The sequence below is a fragment of the Hippichthys cyanospilos genome, chromosome 6 (genome assembly GCF_059441005.1).
Source record: "Hippichthys cyanospilos isolate Australia breed blue-spotted pipefish chromosome 6, RoL_Hcya_1.0, whole genome shotgun sequence".
Taxonomy (NCBI): domain Eukaryota; kingdom Metazoa; phylum Chordata; class Actinopteri; order Syngnathiformes; family Syngnathidae; genus Hippichthys; species Hippichthys cyanospilos.
This window is the reverse complement of record NC_142374.1, coordinates 5,655,285-5,672,437: the sequence shown is the minus strand read 5'-3', so window position 1 is coordinate 5,672,437 and position 17,153 is coordinate 5,655,285. Positions and strand designations below refer to the sequence as shown.

Sequence of the window (17,153 nt, the reverse complement as noted above, 5' to 3'; positions counted from 1 at the left end):
TGCAACATTCTCATTTGTAAGTACTGTTAAGATACTGCCCAAGGTATTTCTATCAAAACCAGTTGGGGAAAAAAATGCCATAACATTGATTTACGTATTTGCTATAACAGCAAAGGCATCCTATACGCAGTTCAATCCGATCAACGTCAAGATACATTTTTGTCAGATGTTGACTGTTTATGAAGAATATTTTGTGTTGGGACCTATATGTAATAGCATTTAACTTCCTGCTCAATGCAAAAACAACCCACGTTTTAATTCTTTAAGCTTTTATTGTTAACAAAATACCAACATAAATACACTTATGGCTATTGCTCGGTGTGAACGTGTGCGAGAAACGAAGCGGATGGAAGATACACAAACCTGTGTTCCCCCCACTGCAACACACACAGTGGCTTAGACTTGACCAAAAGCTCAAACTGAAAAACATTGATAAGACTTGAACGCTGTCAAAGTTAAATTAAACAAATCAAAGATAAAATACTGCAATATAAAAGCAGTTGTACCTCCAGAAACTTCAAAAGCACTAAGGTCCATGCGCACAGATGGGATGTGCAAATCACACAATGGGCAGGTGAGACCTCCCCGCTGACAAAACGGTGTTGATTCACAACGGCTTCCGAAAATCAACCATGTGGGCCGATACACAGACAGCGCGACAAACATCAGGGACCTGTGTACACTCGTTCTCAACTCAAATATATGACTGAAGAAAAGAAAAAAAAAGAACCCATCCCTCAAGTTTCTCCATCAATTTTACTGTAGTGTCCAAAGATCAACTCGATAACTTTCTTCAAAGAAAGCTCATATCACGGCATTCACGGCAGTTCTCGCGTCCTATATCAACGTACTCCGAGTCGTAAACGGCAGGTCAACTAAAGGGACGGGCGATAATACTTTTCACAAATAACAAAGATACAGTATAAAAAGTGGACATAGCCTCTTTCTTGGAGCCAGACGTGACTATACGGGGACCCATAGGTGGCGCTAACACACACTATCGAGGTGCACCGTGAAGCCATTGACTGACGCGTTGCCAATGACAAAGGAGACACCAGCTCAAGAACCCTTTGCTTAATGATACACGTGACTCTGAATGTGACATTATTTACTTAGTGAACAAAAAGTTTAAGGGCGTATATATCCGTGTATAGAACGCGAAATGGCTTTGCCACCAGTGGAGTTGTCCTGTGATGCTGTTTTAAGGCACACCTGCAGGATACACCTGGAGGCTACATCCACTTTTTTAACGGTGTGTACTTTTAAGCAATGCCTCGGTGATTGTTGATTCCCAACATAACTTGCACTTGTCTCCATAAAGCTTCAAATCAACGTTAGCTTTGTTCAGGTGCTATCGTAAATATAAATTATATAAAAAGCGGTGGCGCCGCACCGCTTTTTTTTTTTTTTTTTTGTAAAACCACTAGCGGAAGTGTACAGAAAGACGAAAAGGAGACGATCTAAGATTCATCTAGCCACAACACGGAAAAAACTGCTACGTTGCCATGACAGCAGACAGGATAAGATCAAGAATCAAGAAGGGCCTATGAAAGACCGGGGCTCAAACTGGGGTGCACCTGTGCGGTGCACAAAAGGGTACTTCTCTCTTTGCAGTCAGAACCCACGAAAAGAAAAACCTCTACTTGGCGATTACATTTAGCGGATTGTATTTTAGTTGCTAGCGTCAAGACTAACCCAGCAAGAAGATAGCGTTACTGGAAGGGTCGTGGGAAGGAGCCAAAACAAAGAAAAAAACAGTAGCAAAATAAAAACAAAACAATTGTCCGATCGCTGGCCAACAGGACTGAGAGAGGGAAAGGCTGATGATCACTGGGGGGTCGGGCCGGCGGCGCCGAACGTCTCCTGAGAGGCGTACACCATGTACAGGAAGCCATCTTGGTCACGCTCCCTCTCGTACACCTCCGAGATGGCAGCCGACACGGAGACCATGCTGTGGCCGTTGACCAGAAGAAAGAAAGCCTGGTTGGAATTGAGCTGGAGGCGCCTCCTGATGGCCAAGGAAGACATCAGCAATCAGACCGCCGTTTCTTTTCACCGGACCGCAAACAGGAAATAGCTTTGATGGCCTACCTGATAATCTTGATGAGTTCACTCATGTTGACATGATCCGGCACCAGGAACTTTGTCTTGTCCAGTATGGGGAGCTGCTTTTCTCCTTTGTATCTCTCAATGATCACCTACAGGACACATGCACAGTTCTTGACCTGCTTGAATCCTTACACTGGGGGCCATTTTATGCATCAAAAGGCTTCAAATTAAAGGAAGATTCCTGACTATTGTTGTATATCGTTGTATTTTGATTAAGAGTACCTAGACCAAATGTGAATTAAGCAGTGAAACCCACCCATTTTCATCCATCTCAGGGGGTGGCCATTTTGCCAGCAGCATGTTGGCTGAAAATGGCATGATTGGTGGTTACCTGAGCAACTGCGATATCATTTTCAGTCAACCGGTGGCAAAATGGACATATGGATCAAACTGAATGGTTTGCTGCTCTATTCATAGTCCACCAACGCCAATAGAACAAAATGCTATTATTTTCTCTTTCACATGTACACAGCCAGTTCCAATGAAAGCGGGACGTTCTATTAAAAATACAATGATTTGCAAATGATGTTCAACCTGTATTAAATTAAATACGCAACAAAGACACAATACAAAACGTTCAAACGGGTCAAACTTTGTTTTCAGCAAACAATTTTATGGCTGAAACACAAAATAAACAGCTGCGACAGTGTCACCTTTACGACTGTTACATCATCGTTCCTTTTAATAACATTCATGAACGTTTACGCAGTTTCAGCTGTTCAACAGACCTGGGGCTCTGTTGTTGTATCTTACGCTTCACAATGCGCCTCAATTCAATAGGAGACAGGTCTGGATGGCAGACAGGCCAGTCTTTTACTACCAAGCCATGCCGTTTTAACAAGTACGGAATGTGGTTTGGCATTGCATTGCTGAAAAAAGACATGGCATTGTTATGTTTCTCCAAAAGCTGCATGTACCTTTCAGCAAGAACGGTGCCTTCGCAAAGGTCATGGGCATTCATTGTTGCTTTGTCGCTTTGCCGCTTACATGCACTATTTCTCCAGGTTTTCGGAACCCATCGACGATATTATGGACTGTAGATGATTAAATACCTAAATTCCTTGAACCTTATCCCATCTTTGCTCGTGAAGGACGCTAAGAGTTACAGCCATAAAGTTCTAAGTTAATGATTATTTGCTACATTAAATATCACGTTTTTGTAGTGTGTTCCGTTAAATTATAAAAGTTGCTGTACTCGTGTTTATTTAACACAGCGTCCAAACTTTATCAGGATTGTGTATGTATTTGGTGGTTTACGGAAGAATATTGAGACACCGCAACAGTCAAATTTGGAACCGCCTTTGAATTCAAATGTCTTCAACATATTTAGAGGCAAAGAAATTCAAGACTTTAACCCTTGGTAATGCAAAGGTGTAAACGAAACGACATCCTATAGGATCACCCATGTCAAAAACCTGACTCAGAAAATACCAAGCTGTGCAAAGCTCTTATTTGGGCAAACGGTGCCTAATTCTTTCTAATCCTGGCAAGCCGAGCAGGTTCTATGGGTCAACATGCTCATGAGCTGGAGGCACACGAGGGAAGGAGCCGTCAGGAACAAACACTCACAGGGATCTTGTTGGGATGCTGCTCCCGGATCAGTCGGACATCTTCTACTCTCTGATCTGTATTGACACAAATGCACACACGGTATCAGCAAGCAGGAAAGAGCTGACATTGCACACTGCGCTTATCTCACTCTCCTTAAAAAAAAAAAAGATGAGGGCAAATAACTGTAAATATCCATTTTATGTGGGTGCTGCAAGGTTGACGTGATCATATCATCATAATTTGATTAGTTGCCAACCAGAGTCGAGGCCAAAAAAAGCTCCTTCGGAGTTTTTGCCTTTTGGGTATTTGGTCATTTTACTATCTTCCTCATATGCAGTCTTTTCACTCAATCTACTCTGTAACATGCTCAGAATGTAAGTCTATTCATTTATTAGTGGTTCATTATTACTGCCCTTATTGTTCTATTAGTTTTGTTTTTTTTTGCCTACCTTATTATTTGCTCGATTGTGGAAATGTAGTCTGCTTGGGGAAGTGAACAGACTAAGAACTTCATTGCGTGGTATTACTATGCATTTGACGATAAAACTCTTGAATGTTGATGAGGAGCAGCCACTATGGTTCTTCAGATTTGTGGTTACATATCACATTTGCAACAACACAGCACATCATATTTTAGTTTTCTTTTCTTTTTCGGGATATTATCATACCGTGGAATATTAAGCAACAAAAGAAGACATAAAGGGCATCGTATTAAATGAACAGCTTTATCCTAACATGATCATAATAGGCTAATCCATATTCCACTAATAGCATACACAAATTGTAGTCCAGTACATCATTCTTCATATCTGAAGGGAGAATTAATTCTTTTTTTACAGCTTATGAGTTGCATGTGTCCTTTCAGAAAAATGTGTTTGATAAGTGTATAGTTAACAGGGTTTAAGGGTCAAGCCATCTGGTGATTTACCGGCATCTACTTGCGACAGTAAGACTCTGTGTGTTCAAATGACATTTTCATGCTGAAACAGTGTTTATCTTACTTGGAAATGTGGGACAATGTCCTGTGATAACATCTCAATTAGGTTAGGTTCACCGCACATGAACAGGGAAGCTCTGTGTTGTGTCGTTCGTCTCTCATGACATGTCTGAGTCATCACTTCTCAGTGGCTACGAAGAGAAGGACAAGAAGGAAGCCCGGGACCTGAGAGGTGCCATCTGTTTGCCTGAAGAACTTGGGTAGGGGAGACTGTGGTGGTGGTGATGGTTTTCCATTACATTTTTAGGCTTCATAGCATAGGAAATTGTAATACTGCTGACTTTCAGCAAGGAACCATATTTGGTAACACAGTTTGGCATAAATTGACACCTCATTAAATATGTTGTCCTAAACAAAAGGTGCCATTGTAGGTAAAAGTCACCAAATGTATAACTCGTTGGCTGTATGTTCGTCGAATGTACTAAGAAAGTTCCTTATATTTTACTTGTCAAAAATGTATTATCTTCACTATGGAGTCATGGTTTCATAAGAGTCCATGGAGAAATGTGTTCCTAAGAATCTACGGTGGTTTCACAAGAGTGGGCTTCAATGTTTTGGGCCATATTTCAACTATTTTTAACAATCAAAACATTATTTCATCGAGTAGTTTTAGTACCATCAAATGGTTTTTCTCTAAATATATTTTTCTTTGATTTACCCCTTTTATTTACCCCCTGGAAAAAGAGTTCATTTACTGATTTAATTGAGCCGAGGAACTGGTCAAAAAGGAAATGATTTCATTACCTAATTTTAAATGGTGTAACTTATCTTTTTAGAAAAGGCCACCATTAAGAGTTTGCCTTATTTTTAAAAATACAGACAAGTGCATCAGTAACAATTCTAACAATCAAATTAAAATGCTATGAAAACACTAATAGTAGCATTTATTTTCTCTACAGCGACTATAGACACCAAAAATCCGGTTTAAATGCCTGCCCGGTCAAATGGACTGTTGAGGCATATAGCTGTCAGTGGCAGTGAATGAGTTAAATGCCGCTGGAAGTTATTTGTGCCACACTAGTTTATTTATTTTTTGTGATCAGTTTCAGCTCTTTTAAACTCCAGTCAAGGAGATAGTCCAGTTTAAAACTTTTTTTTCTTTAAACAATCTTATGTTCTATGTGGCCCCGGTAGTCTAGACATGGATATCAGATTAATATTGGGTCAAGAATATAAATTGATACAAAATCCACAGGGGAAGCCATTTTGCTGTTGACTAAAAACAGCCTCCCGTTTCTTAGGTAACTGTAAATCATGGCCCAGAATGTAAACGTCCATGACCAAACTCAGAAAACAAGAGAGATTAGTCGGGATTAGTCAATACCGGAGGACCCCTCATGTGGCAAAATGATCACCCCTAGAGTTGGATAAAAACAGGTGGATTTTACTGTTTAGTTTATATTCTTCAAAAGCAATGCTAACCAGAATGTTGTGTTTAGACCAGTGTGGGGTGCATGGTTGTTGCTGGACTTTCTCTTTGAAGACAAATACTCTATCTCAAGTCTTACGAGCCATATGGAAGAAATAAGGATCAAGTTTTGCCACATAGCAAGTAATTGCCAATGCCCAATACAAAACATTTGCTGTTGTGTACCTTTATAAAGTGCCTTGTAAAAGGACCCCCCCAATAAAACAATGGTTTATACTTTGACAAATAAAAAAAAATGATACATTAAATTTGAAAAAAAATACTGACCCCCTGTTCTGTTAGTGCAGCCAATTGACTCGAGATGTTCCCTGATTTCTGAATGATCCAAATGACCTAAATGATAATCCATCAGTGTGTCATCTATTCTCAGAATACTGTAAATGCACCCTGCACTTGGTTTCAGATTCTGTTGAAGGAACACTTGAGAGCAATCAGGATCATAAAAAACAATGGCCACACCAGGCAGATCTGGGCTGAAGTTGTGAGAAGTTGAAAGCCAGAATGGGATATAAAAGATATCACAATATGCAAATGTCTCCCAGAGCACTGTCAGCAATAATACAAAAACAGAGAAAGTATCAAACCACTGCAAACCTGCCAAGACCTGGCCGTTCCTCTAGACTTTCAGCCCAAACAAGGACAATTTTAAGCACAGAAGCAGCCAAGAGGCTCATGATCACACAGTAGGAGCTGCAGAGAGCTACAGCTAATGTGGGGGAATCTGCTCATAGAGCCACATTCTGCATAAATCTAGCATTGATTGAAGGTATAAGATAAAAGCCACTTCTCAAAGAAAGAAATTAAAACGCCCGTTTGACGTATTCCAGAAACAAAATGGCTGACAAAGAAGCCATATGGAGTAAGGTTGCTCTGGTCCGATGAGACCTTAAACGACCTCTTTGGGCTTTATGCAGAACAGTTATGATTGGTGTAAGAGTAACACTACACATCATCCTGTGTCCATCATCATCACTGTCCAACATGGTGGTATCATGGTCTGGGGCTGCTTTTCTTCTGGATAGCAGAGACTGAGAAGATCTTTACCGTTGATGGAAAGATGAATGGGAGTAAAATACATGGTGACTCTAGCAAAAAAATCTGATTGAGTCGGCTAAAAATCGGAAACTAAGTTGGAGGTTAACCTTCCAATAGGATAACGATCCTAAACATAAAGCGAAATCTACAATGGCATGGTCCAAAACTAACCATAGAAAGGTGTTAAAAAGGCTGAATCAAAGTCAAGCTCTCAATCCATTAGAGAATCTGTAGAAATCTGAAAATTTTGTGCACCAATGCTCTCCATCATATTTGAATGGACTTGAGCTGTAAGGAGGAATGAGCAAATATTTTTGTCTCAGGGGCTGTTTTGTGAGGAGGAATAAGCAAATATTTGTTTCAGGGTGTGCAAAACATAGATATAGACTGAGCAAAAAAAGCAAGCAAAGGTGCTGCAAAATATTAACTCAAAGGGAGCGAGTATTTTTGCACATTCTACTTTTAATGTTGTCTAAAAAATATCAAATACTGTTTGAATATCATTCCACTTCACATTTCTATCCCAGATGGTGGTGATTCCTCTGCAATATTTCAAACTTTGTACCTTTATATTTAGGCTTGAAATGTGGTAAACCGTCAAAAAGTTATAAGGGGGTGCAATACTTTCTCAAGGCACTGTAATTGTCACAAGAGGTGAGAAAAGCACTACATTTGGACTAATTAAACTTACCTCAACCCAACGTAGTTCCTTGGGAAAAATATGCCCCGTAATTGTATTTACGAGGGGACTATGAAAAACTTCAAGCATCAGAAAATGGGCATTTTTATAAATAATTTGATGACAAAAATCTAGAAGTTGGAAATTGAAAACAATAATATCAATAGTACTTGATTGAATACAAGTGTTGTGGCAGTAAGTTGGGCGATTTAGGACAACATTGACCAGGTGGTCGACGAAGCCACATGTTGCTCGAATCTTTCACGTGCTTTTCTTAAGTAAACTGACAAATAAACGTGACTTTGAAGCAGAAGTTGGTAATATTACCATCAAAGTGAGTTAAGGCGCACACACATGTTCTTAAGATCAAGTCGTGGTATCAATGACTTTTAAATAGAAATAGGAACTTTGTGAAATGCTCCGTGTATTTTTGTCAGCTGCTTCTTGGTCCTGCTAAAAGTGTCCCATCCCCCAATCCTGCAGCTCACTCCTGTGCCCTGTTTCGACACCGTTTGTTTTCCTACCAGCGCCGGACAAACACGCTCGGCCTGCAACTCAATGTTATCCAAACGCCCTTGTGAGCGGCAATTGGGTCGTTTAAGTCTTATATAAAAAGTAAAAATCTAATGAGGCCTTCCAGTCAACATAGATCCATCAGCCCCAATTGGATTTGACGCAGTTTCACTCTGAAGTGGCCGAGATGAAACAACAAGCTCGTCCCTTTTTATTTTATTTTTTTAGACAGGCACTGCTCCATACATACCACACACTCACACAAAAGAAGTGGCGCAATGTTTAGAATGTGCGAGGAGGGGGGCCTACCGAATGTTCTTCTTTGTTTGAAGGATTTCTCCGAAGGCATACTGCGTCAAAGTCGTCGTCCGGGTCGACAACTGAGCTAAATGTCGGGGTTAGCAAACAATAGGGCCGCTGTTGACGACGCGGTCCGTGGAAAAAAACGACGCGTGGAGCTGTGCTGTAATGGCCGCGAGGAGCTGTTGACGCTAGCCGATGCGCTTCGACGTGCTCGCTTCCTTCCTCTGTGTTTTTATCGTGACGAGCTGGGAAAACCAAGCAAAACAAACTCGTCAGCTGACCCGTGACGTCACACAACGCCCTCTCGTCTGCGCTTCTCCAATATGGAGCAACACATGCACAATATGCTACGTACCTAACTTTCCTTTGAATATTTACATAACTGACCGTTTGTCAGTTTGACCCACTTCCTCTTAAATCGCGGACGTTTCCTGTCACCCCCATGCATTTAAATGATCTCCGCACAAAATACAGAATCATATGTTTTTTTCGTGCAAGTATTGATACAAATGTAAATTTGATTTTGAAAAATTAATTTATTAACCCTAACCCTTGCGTTATTGTGGGTCGAAAAAAGAGCGATCACACTCGGAAGTGGACACTGATTGCCTCTCATTGTGTTTAGCATAACTTGATAGGCTTCTGACGTACCATCGAGGTAGCTACAAGACATCTGCAGAAGATACATCAGACGTCCATCAAATTAAGATATGTTCTCAATTCTTGAACTTCACACCTAGATGTGTATTTAAAGTGACGATATGTAATATTTTGAACATTATCATTTTGAAAAGCCACTATCAATTTCAATAAGATGTAAATAAAAGAGTTCTAGCCAACCAACAAATACTGTATTTTAATATATATTCATAGGTCCAGTAATGGCTATTTATGAGTCATTCCAGAATTGAAAGACATTTGGGCAGTAAAATTCTTGAAAAACAAACCACCAATTTTCTGATTTTCTGCAATACAATCATCGATAAAAGGTAATAAACTATCATAGGCTTGACTAGCTCAACTTCCAGATCAATCATCCAATTTTTATTACATTTTATTAATACTTGGTGCAACACTTTTACCAACACTGAGCAACCTGAAAAAAGTACATATATGATTTCCGAAATGTGTTCCTTTTTCATCACCCAAATAAAGTACCATTCTGTCAGAATAACCTTTTTTTTCCACATATGACTTGATTTAAATGAATTTTAACACATTTCAAAAGTTGTCTCACCCAAATTTTCAAAAATAGCATGTTTTATATGGGAAATGTCAGTATTTATTGTACACTATTTACTCAAATGCATTTTGCATATGATTTTGCATGATTGCTCTAACCCTATTAATACTTTGCATATCTAAGACAAATATTACTGCAGTACACATATTTACTTATATCTTAAATGATCAAACCTTATACAGTAATTGTTCCCTAACGTTTCTATCCCTTGGATGTCGTCTCAAGGAAAGCCACGATTGGCCTCGTATTAGCAGCTCCCGCTAAGAGTGAAGCCTGGAGCTGACCAAACATGATAACAAGTAGAGTTTACACTTGACATTCCAATTTTTAACAAAAAGAAATGTAGGTAACAGATTTATAACACTCCCTTTCGTGGCCACAACTAATTTCTGCTCCTTCCCGTGTTTGAGCATTTGAGTTTCATGAGGAGGCAAAACCAATCTGTCAATAAGATCACGGGCAGTCCTACAAGACACATGATTGGCTCCTGGCACGATCACTGATCAATTTCACGTTTAAATGATATTTTTTAGTTGCTGTTAGGTATTTCCCTGTTTTAAAATGTAAAAGTGTAGTGAAGAGCTGAAGAGCGGCAGGGCCAAAGGTTGACCTCAGGCCAGAGGTTAAACAACCCTCTTAAAGTTTTCTCGGTAGATCCAGATTTTTTAAAATTTCTATTACTCCGTGAACACGCTAGTCAAAAGCTTTTAATTTTTTAATCGCAGCTCGATTGTTGCACAACTATTTCCAGAATTGAAAGCATGTCTCACCACCTTAGCAAAACTGGATGCCATTTATCATTCAGCCCTGAGATTTATAATAAACTCAACCTCTTGAACCCACCTTTGTACCTTATATTCTCTCAATACTCAAAGGTTATCACACTGGCATCACATGATTTATAAAGCTGTTTTAGATAGCACCTCAATATATCTACTGCAAATTCACAACAGTTCAGTCAACTGTCAATTTCAGACCAAATAGTTGGCTGCAGGTTTAGGTTCCCACTATAAGGACTCTAGTGAAAAAGAGTCGGCCTTATTTAAGCTCTTTCATCATCCCTTTTGTTCATTTTAAGCACGCTAAACTCCTTGTCACCATCTCTTCTTGTAATTAATGGACTATTGCAACTTTTACTGTTTTTACTGTACTTTTACAGTAATACTGTAGGTTATTACTGCTATTGTTACCAATTTTATTATCATTATTACTAAAGGTGGGCACCTCGTCGGCACTGACGACCGTCGCTGACAGACGCCCGTTTTGTCGACAGACTGATGAATGAATGGAATATCCAAAAAAAGGGCAAATTAAAAATGTCGCAATTTTCATCCGTTGTTGTAATTTTCAGGGTAGGTATTTCAGGATAGTCACTTTACAGCGCCACCAAGCGGTGGAATAATATGTTCATTGAGTGAATAAACTGGATTGATTCAATTCACTACTTGTCATTCACAGCTATAACACAGCTGATTTGCGGCCGTATGTTTCAAACACTCGGGTGAAGAGAGGGACGGAGCTGTCAACTGAAAGGGCGGCATGGCTCGGTGGTAGAGTGGTTGGCTCTCAGCTGAGAGGCTGTGGGTTTGATCCCTCGACCAGCAAGACCATTTCGAAGTGTCCTTGAGCAAGGCACTGAACCACCAATTCCTCCCGATTCTGCGTCATCAGTAGGTAAATGACTAGTTAGTGTAAAGCGCTTTGAGTACCCAAGGTAGAAAAGAGCTATATAAGTGAAAGTCCATTTACCATAACTGATCACCACCTGGTGCTGTGCTGTGTTGGCTCCAATGCTGGGGGAGGATGCCAGTCAGACCTCGCAACGTTAACGCATTGTGAGGGTCTGCTGGGAACGTCTGGCAGAGTGCCCTGTCAGAAGGAGTTTCAACTCCCACCACCAGTTGGGGGACATTGTTGAGGTAGCTGATGGGAGTGGTGGACATAAGTTGGTCGGTGCCTGTTGTGGCGAACCTGCTGGTGGACATCAGCAGTAAGGCATGCCATCAAGCTGAAGAAGGAGTCCTTTTTTAGGTACTGGCTGGTCAAACGGAGTGCGGCTTTGGCGATCGCCGAGGCAAAAACTGGGTTGTGGGAGGAGTTCGGTGTGGTTATGGAAGACGACTTCCACATGGCTTCGAGGAAATAATGATCCACCATCCGGCGTCTCAGGAGGAGGAAGCAGTGCATCATTAGCATTGTGTACAGTGGAGATAGGGCGCTGCTGACCTCAACTCAGGACAATGTGAACCGGTGTGCAGAATACTTCAAAGACATTATCAATTCCACAGAGATGCCTTCCTCTGAGGAAGCACAGTCTGGAAACTATGAGGTGGGGTCTCCCATATCTGGAGATGAAGTCACAGAGGTGGTAAAGAAACATCTTAGTGGCAAAAGCACCGGGGGTGGATTAAAACCAAATGAGTTTCTGGATGGCTCTGGATGTTGTAGGGCTGTCCTGGCTGACACACCTCTGCAACATCGCATGGACATTGGGGACAACACCTCTGGATTGGCAGACTGAGGTAGTGTGGAAATGTGTGTTCCAACTATAGAGGGATCACACTCAGCCTCCCCGGCAAAGTCTATTCAGCGGTGCTGGAGAGGAGGGTCCGTCAGGAGGTCCAACCACAGATTCCACAGAGCAGTGTGGTTTTCGTCCCAGCCGTGGAACTGTATCTCAGAGTCTAGTCCGCCTTTCCAGCAGTAAGTCAAATCAGTTTTCAGTGGGAGTTGGACTCTGCCAAGGGTGCCCTTTGTCACCGATTCTGTTCATTACCTTTATAGACAGAATGTCTAGGCGCAGCCGAAGCATTGTGGGGGTCCAGTTTGGGAGGCTCAACATTGCATCACTGTTATTTGTGGATGATGTGGTGCTGTCGGCTTCTTGAGGCCATGACCTCCAACTCTCACTGGAGCAGTTCTCAACCAAGTGTGAAGCGGCTGGGATGAAGATCAGCACCTGCAAACCATGGTCCTCAGTCGGAAAAGGATGGAATGCCCACTCCTGGTCGGGGATGAGGTCCTTCCCCAAGTGGAGGAGTTCAAGTATCTTGAGGTCTTGTTCAAGATTGAGGGTAGGATGGAGCAGGAGATCGACAGACAGATCTGTGCGGCGTCTGCTGTAATTCGGACTCTGTACTGGTCTGTCGTGGTGGAGAAAGGTGACTCTGTGACTCTATGGTGAGTCTATTTACCTTTGGTCTTGAGCTGTGGGTCGTGACTGAAAGAACAAGACCCCAGATACAAGCGGCCGAAATGAGTTTTCTCCGCAGGGTTCTCCCTTAGAAAAAGGGTAAGAAGCTCGGTCATTTGGGAGGAGCTCAGTGTCGAGCCACTACTCCTCCGCGTTGAGAGGTGCCAGTTGAGGTGGTTGGGGCATCTGTTTAAGATGCCTCCCGAACGCTTTCCTGGTGAGGTGTTCTGGGAATGGCCCACCGGGAGGAGGCCCCAGGGATAACCCAGGACACGCTGGAGGGACAATGTCTCTCGGCTGGCCTGGAAACGCCTGGGGATACCCCCTGAGGAGCTGGACGAAGTGGCCGGGAAGAGGGAAGTCTGGGCTTCCCTGCTGAGGCTGCTGCCCCCGCGACCCGACCCCGGATAAACGAAAGATAATGGATGGATGGATCTCAATGGATCTCTTCCTGCTTAACTAAAAATTTAAAAATGAATAAAATAAATAAATAAACAAAAGCACCAACAATTACACCGTAACAATGCCCCGTAATAATGCAAGGCCATTTACAGGGAGAGTGCACCAAGGTCATTCGGCTTCTTCTTCCCATTCTTCTTTTATTACAAAGAAGGTGGTTACAAGATTCAGAGTAATACCATACAAGGAATTGTGTGTGTCTAAGCCTGTGCATGTGTGTGTGTGTGTGTGTCTGTGTGTGCGTGCGTGAACGTCCATCTGCTTGCTGCATAATATATCCATCTATTTATTTGCCTGCTTGTTCCCACAAGGGTTGCGGGCTTACTGTTGTCAATCCCAGCTGTCTTTGGTCAGTGGGCAAGGCCCACCCTGAACTGCTTGGCAGGCTATACAGAGATGAACAAAAACTCACACTCACAAACGCACTTAAAGGCCATTTGGAGTGTCCAATATACGGTACCATCCATGCATGTTTTGGGGGATGTGGAGAGAGGCCCGGAGGATGAGGGTGAACCCATGCGGGAGCAGAGGGAATGTGCAGGCTTCACGCACTTCACACAGGCTTCACACACCTCATCTTATCTGATTAATCAGACCAATAATATTGTTTTCTGTATCATTTTGCATCATGACAGCGGGTGTAAAGTGTCCAACCAATGATACGATAAGTTTCACTTACAATATTCATCCAATCAAACGCATGGACAGAAACGTTCCCTGCATATACACCTAGTGCAGTTTAGCTAGCAAACAGTGCGGAATTAAGAGATGCACATGCTAACCTATTTTCTTTGCGAAACGAATGAGCAGCGACACTTCCACTCATCCAGCGAAAGTAAAAAAGATTCGCGCTACTTTTAAGATGGAATGACTGTTGGAGTATGTGCAAGTAGAAGAACAAGCGGTGAAAGTGAGTGAGATTTTTTTTTTCTTTTTCACAACGTGGCTCGTTTGTTGCCATGGGGACAAGTGCTATATACATCACACTGTCATGTCTAAAACACTTATTGCTCAAGATATAAAAATAATATTAATGACAAACGTGTTGAAAACAAACAAAAATAGTTGTGATTTGTTAAGCAACATTGTGCAGGTTGAGACTTTTGGCTGCCTGGTTTACTTGTATGCTTGCCCAGGTTCAAATACAATAAATACAATTTTAAAAAGAATCCACAGGTCTATCTTTGATTGAATAAAATAATAAATGTAATTCCATAGTAGTTCTAAAGCTCGTCAAACAGCTCTTCTCTAATCGGCGATCAATCTCAACTGCCCCTGTGACGCTGGCCTTAGGCTCTTAAAGGGCCAGCAGTATTATGCACCTTTCCCTCTGCCTTAAAGGGGCAGTATCATAAATGTCCATTGGGCAGTGGGCCAAAACAACGCCACAAAAAAATAAATTGCTTTCTAGCTCTTGGCCATTACAAAAAATGAAATTTAAAGTAACTCTGTTAAGTGAAATGCTGTGAATTGGCTCCTACAAACATGTCAATCACAGATGCATCGTTCTCCCTTATCGGTCCTGGACAACGCTTTTCACCTCAGCTATCCCTTCATAAACGACGGGATAAGTACCCAAAAGCACATTACTCAGAGCCCCCCGCCCCCCTCCTTCCTTGCTCATGAATGAAAAAATGTGGATTATGTGATTTCGGTCACTTTAGGAGCATCAGATATGTGCACGGTGACTCACTGTGTGCATGTCAGAAGTTGCTCACCGTGGACCAAAGCCTGCTCAGGGAGTTTGTGTGAATGCTCAGGCGCATTGAAAATTAGAGGGAACATTGCTTGCCTGTTTACCTGCCCCTGTGTCATCCATTCCACTTCCCCTGCCTCTCGTTCCCTTCCAGGTGTTGCATGTTTCCCTAATTAGTCTTCTTGTGTTTAAGACCCAGTTTTGTTTCAGTTTGTTGTCGGGTCATTGTCTTTTCCTCGCTGTTTTGCTGTCACTTTGTCCGAAACCACCATCTAACCCTACCTTCCTGTCTCGGTTCCCTGCTGCCTCCCGTGAGTTTGTTTCTGTTTTGAGTATTTTTTGTTGTTACTTTGTATTATTTTGCTCCTGGTGATCCTGCCTCGGTTTTCATTCAACTTCTTTTATTCGAGCCACATACCTCGCATTTCCCTACATTTTTGGGTCTCCCTCTTTCCACACCTCCACTTACCATGCCCAGACGTAGCAAACCACTCTTCCATTGTGATGCCCGGGCCTAATATATTTGAAATGTGTAAAGGTTTTGTCACACAATACATAATGGGTAACCCCGGCTCCAGGTTGCATTGTATTGCCTTTTGTTACGACTACGTGTTATGCGATTAAAGGGTTTACACTACGTCATAGTATCATTGTTATATTAGGTAGCAAAGAAGAGTGAAAGATATAACAAAATGAATTCCATAAAACTTCCTAAATGCATTCCCCCCCCACCAAAAAAATTAAAAAACAAGAATTGACCCTTCCCCTAAAATATACAAATTGGTGAATCCGAGGTTGTCAAGCGGCAAATATGCAGGGCTCCACTGTATTAGCAGAAACATGTTTATAATTACTTATTTACGTTTTTGAAAATTGAGGGGCCACTCATCGTGTGCACTGGCCAGTTGCTCATTTGTTATAAGTAATAGTTATTTTTAAAATAGTTAAAATATTGTAATACACAAATGAATAAAAGTCAATTATTTTAATGAATGATTTAAAAAATGTTTTTAAGTGCATACATAATCTGCGTGATAAAAACGGAGGAATGGTTTGTATTGAAAAAGAAAAAAAAACTGCAATAAATCCTTCTCTCCATTATCTTTACTGCTTATCCAGACGAGGGTCATGGGCATGCTGGAGCTTATTCCAGCTGTTTTCGGGTAGTGGGCTCCTAGACAGGATAGAACCATTTGAAATCAAAAACACACGTAAATTATATATTTTAGAGTGTCCAATGTACTAACCTCGCATGCTCTTGGAATGTGGGAAGAAACCGGAGTAGCCGGAGTGAACCCGCGCCGGCAGGGGAAGCATATGCATGTGAGGAAGACGTACTAACCAGTCCGCCGCCTTCCCCACACCAACAAACCAGCACTGACGAAGATAATGCAGTTCACAAATTGTCCAGCTGGGGGAGAAGTTTGATCATCTGTCATTCTGAGTGGTCTGGCTGCAGGCCTCGGGGTCTTCTGCGTACTACCCTATTCTATTACAACTCGGATAAATACATCCCTGTTTCACTCTGTAATATGGGGCAAGGATAAGATGGCTTAAAAAACAACAACAACAAAAAAACAGCCCCCCTTTCCCCACACACCTCCGAGTTTTCCAGATCTTTTCATCGGGTTCCTCGCGTAGCTGACTGCTGTTTTGTGCAGGAAGCCAATTACCTCTTGTTCCAAGGGGTTTTGTCTGTCTGGGAATTAAATACACGCGTGTAAACTAGTTTTAGTTATTCACAAGCACTTCATGGGAAACGTCGAAACGAAGGAGATGTGCAATCAAGAATGCTGTACAATCAAGTATGCTATGGCGTGCGCGTGCGTGCGTGGGTGTGCGTGTCACATTGTAAGGCATCTACTAGAATGTTATTCTTTTTGAGGAGAAAATATGGATTCGATTCCATCCCGGGTAAGAATAGGGGAATAACTAAGGTTTGAGAT

General features: G+C 41.8%; 1 protein-coding gene across 1 annotated transcript; it reads right to left on the bottom strand.

Moving 5' to 3' along the window:
* Nucleotides 1-252: 252 nt before the first annotated feature.
* On the bottom strand, nucleotides 253-8,942 carry map1lc3b (microtubule-associated protein 1 light chain 3 beta). The gene is made up of 4 exons (XM_088417656.1): nucleotides 8,623-8,942; nucleotides 3,679-3,734; nucleotides 2,092-2,198; nucleotides 253-2,008 (listed from the first exon to the last, which is right to left on the bottom strand). Exons 1-4 carry the CDS (start codon nucleotides 8,660-8,662, stop codon nucleotides 1,828-1,830), a joined length of 384 nt encoding a protein of 127 aa, XP_088273782.1. The 5' UTR covers nucleotides 8,663-8,942; the 3' UTR covers nucleotides 253-1,827.
* Between the last annotated feature and the right edge of the window lie 8,211 nt (nucleotides 8,943-17,153).

Bases quoted from the DNA above. Each gene is read 5' to 3' on its own strand.
- map1lc3b (XM_088417656.1), bottom strand. From the start codon at position 8,662: ATGCCTTCGGAGAAATCCTTCAAACAAAGAAGAACATTCG. The intron at 3,735-8,622 runs GTAGGCCCCCCT...GTGTCAATACAG, and splicing joins CAAACAAAGAAGAACATTCG to ATCAGAGAGTAGAAGATGTC. The intron at 2,009-2,091 runs GTAGGCCATCAA...CTTGGCCATCAG, and splicing joins GAACTCATCAAGATTATCAG to GAGGCGCCTCCAGCTCAATT.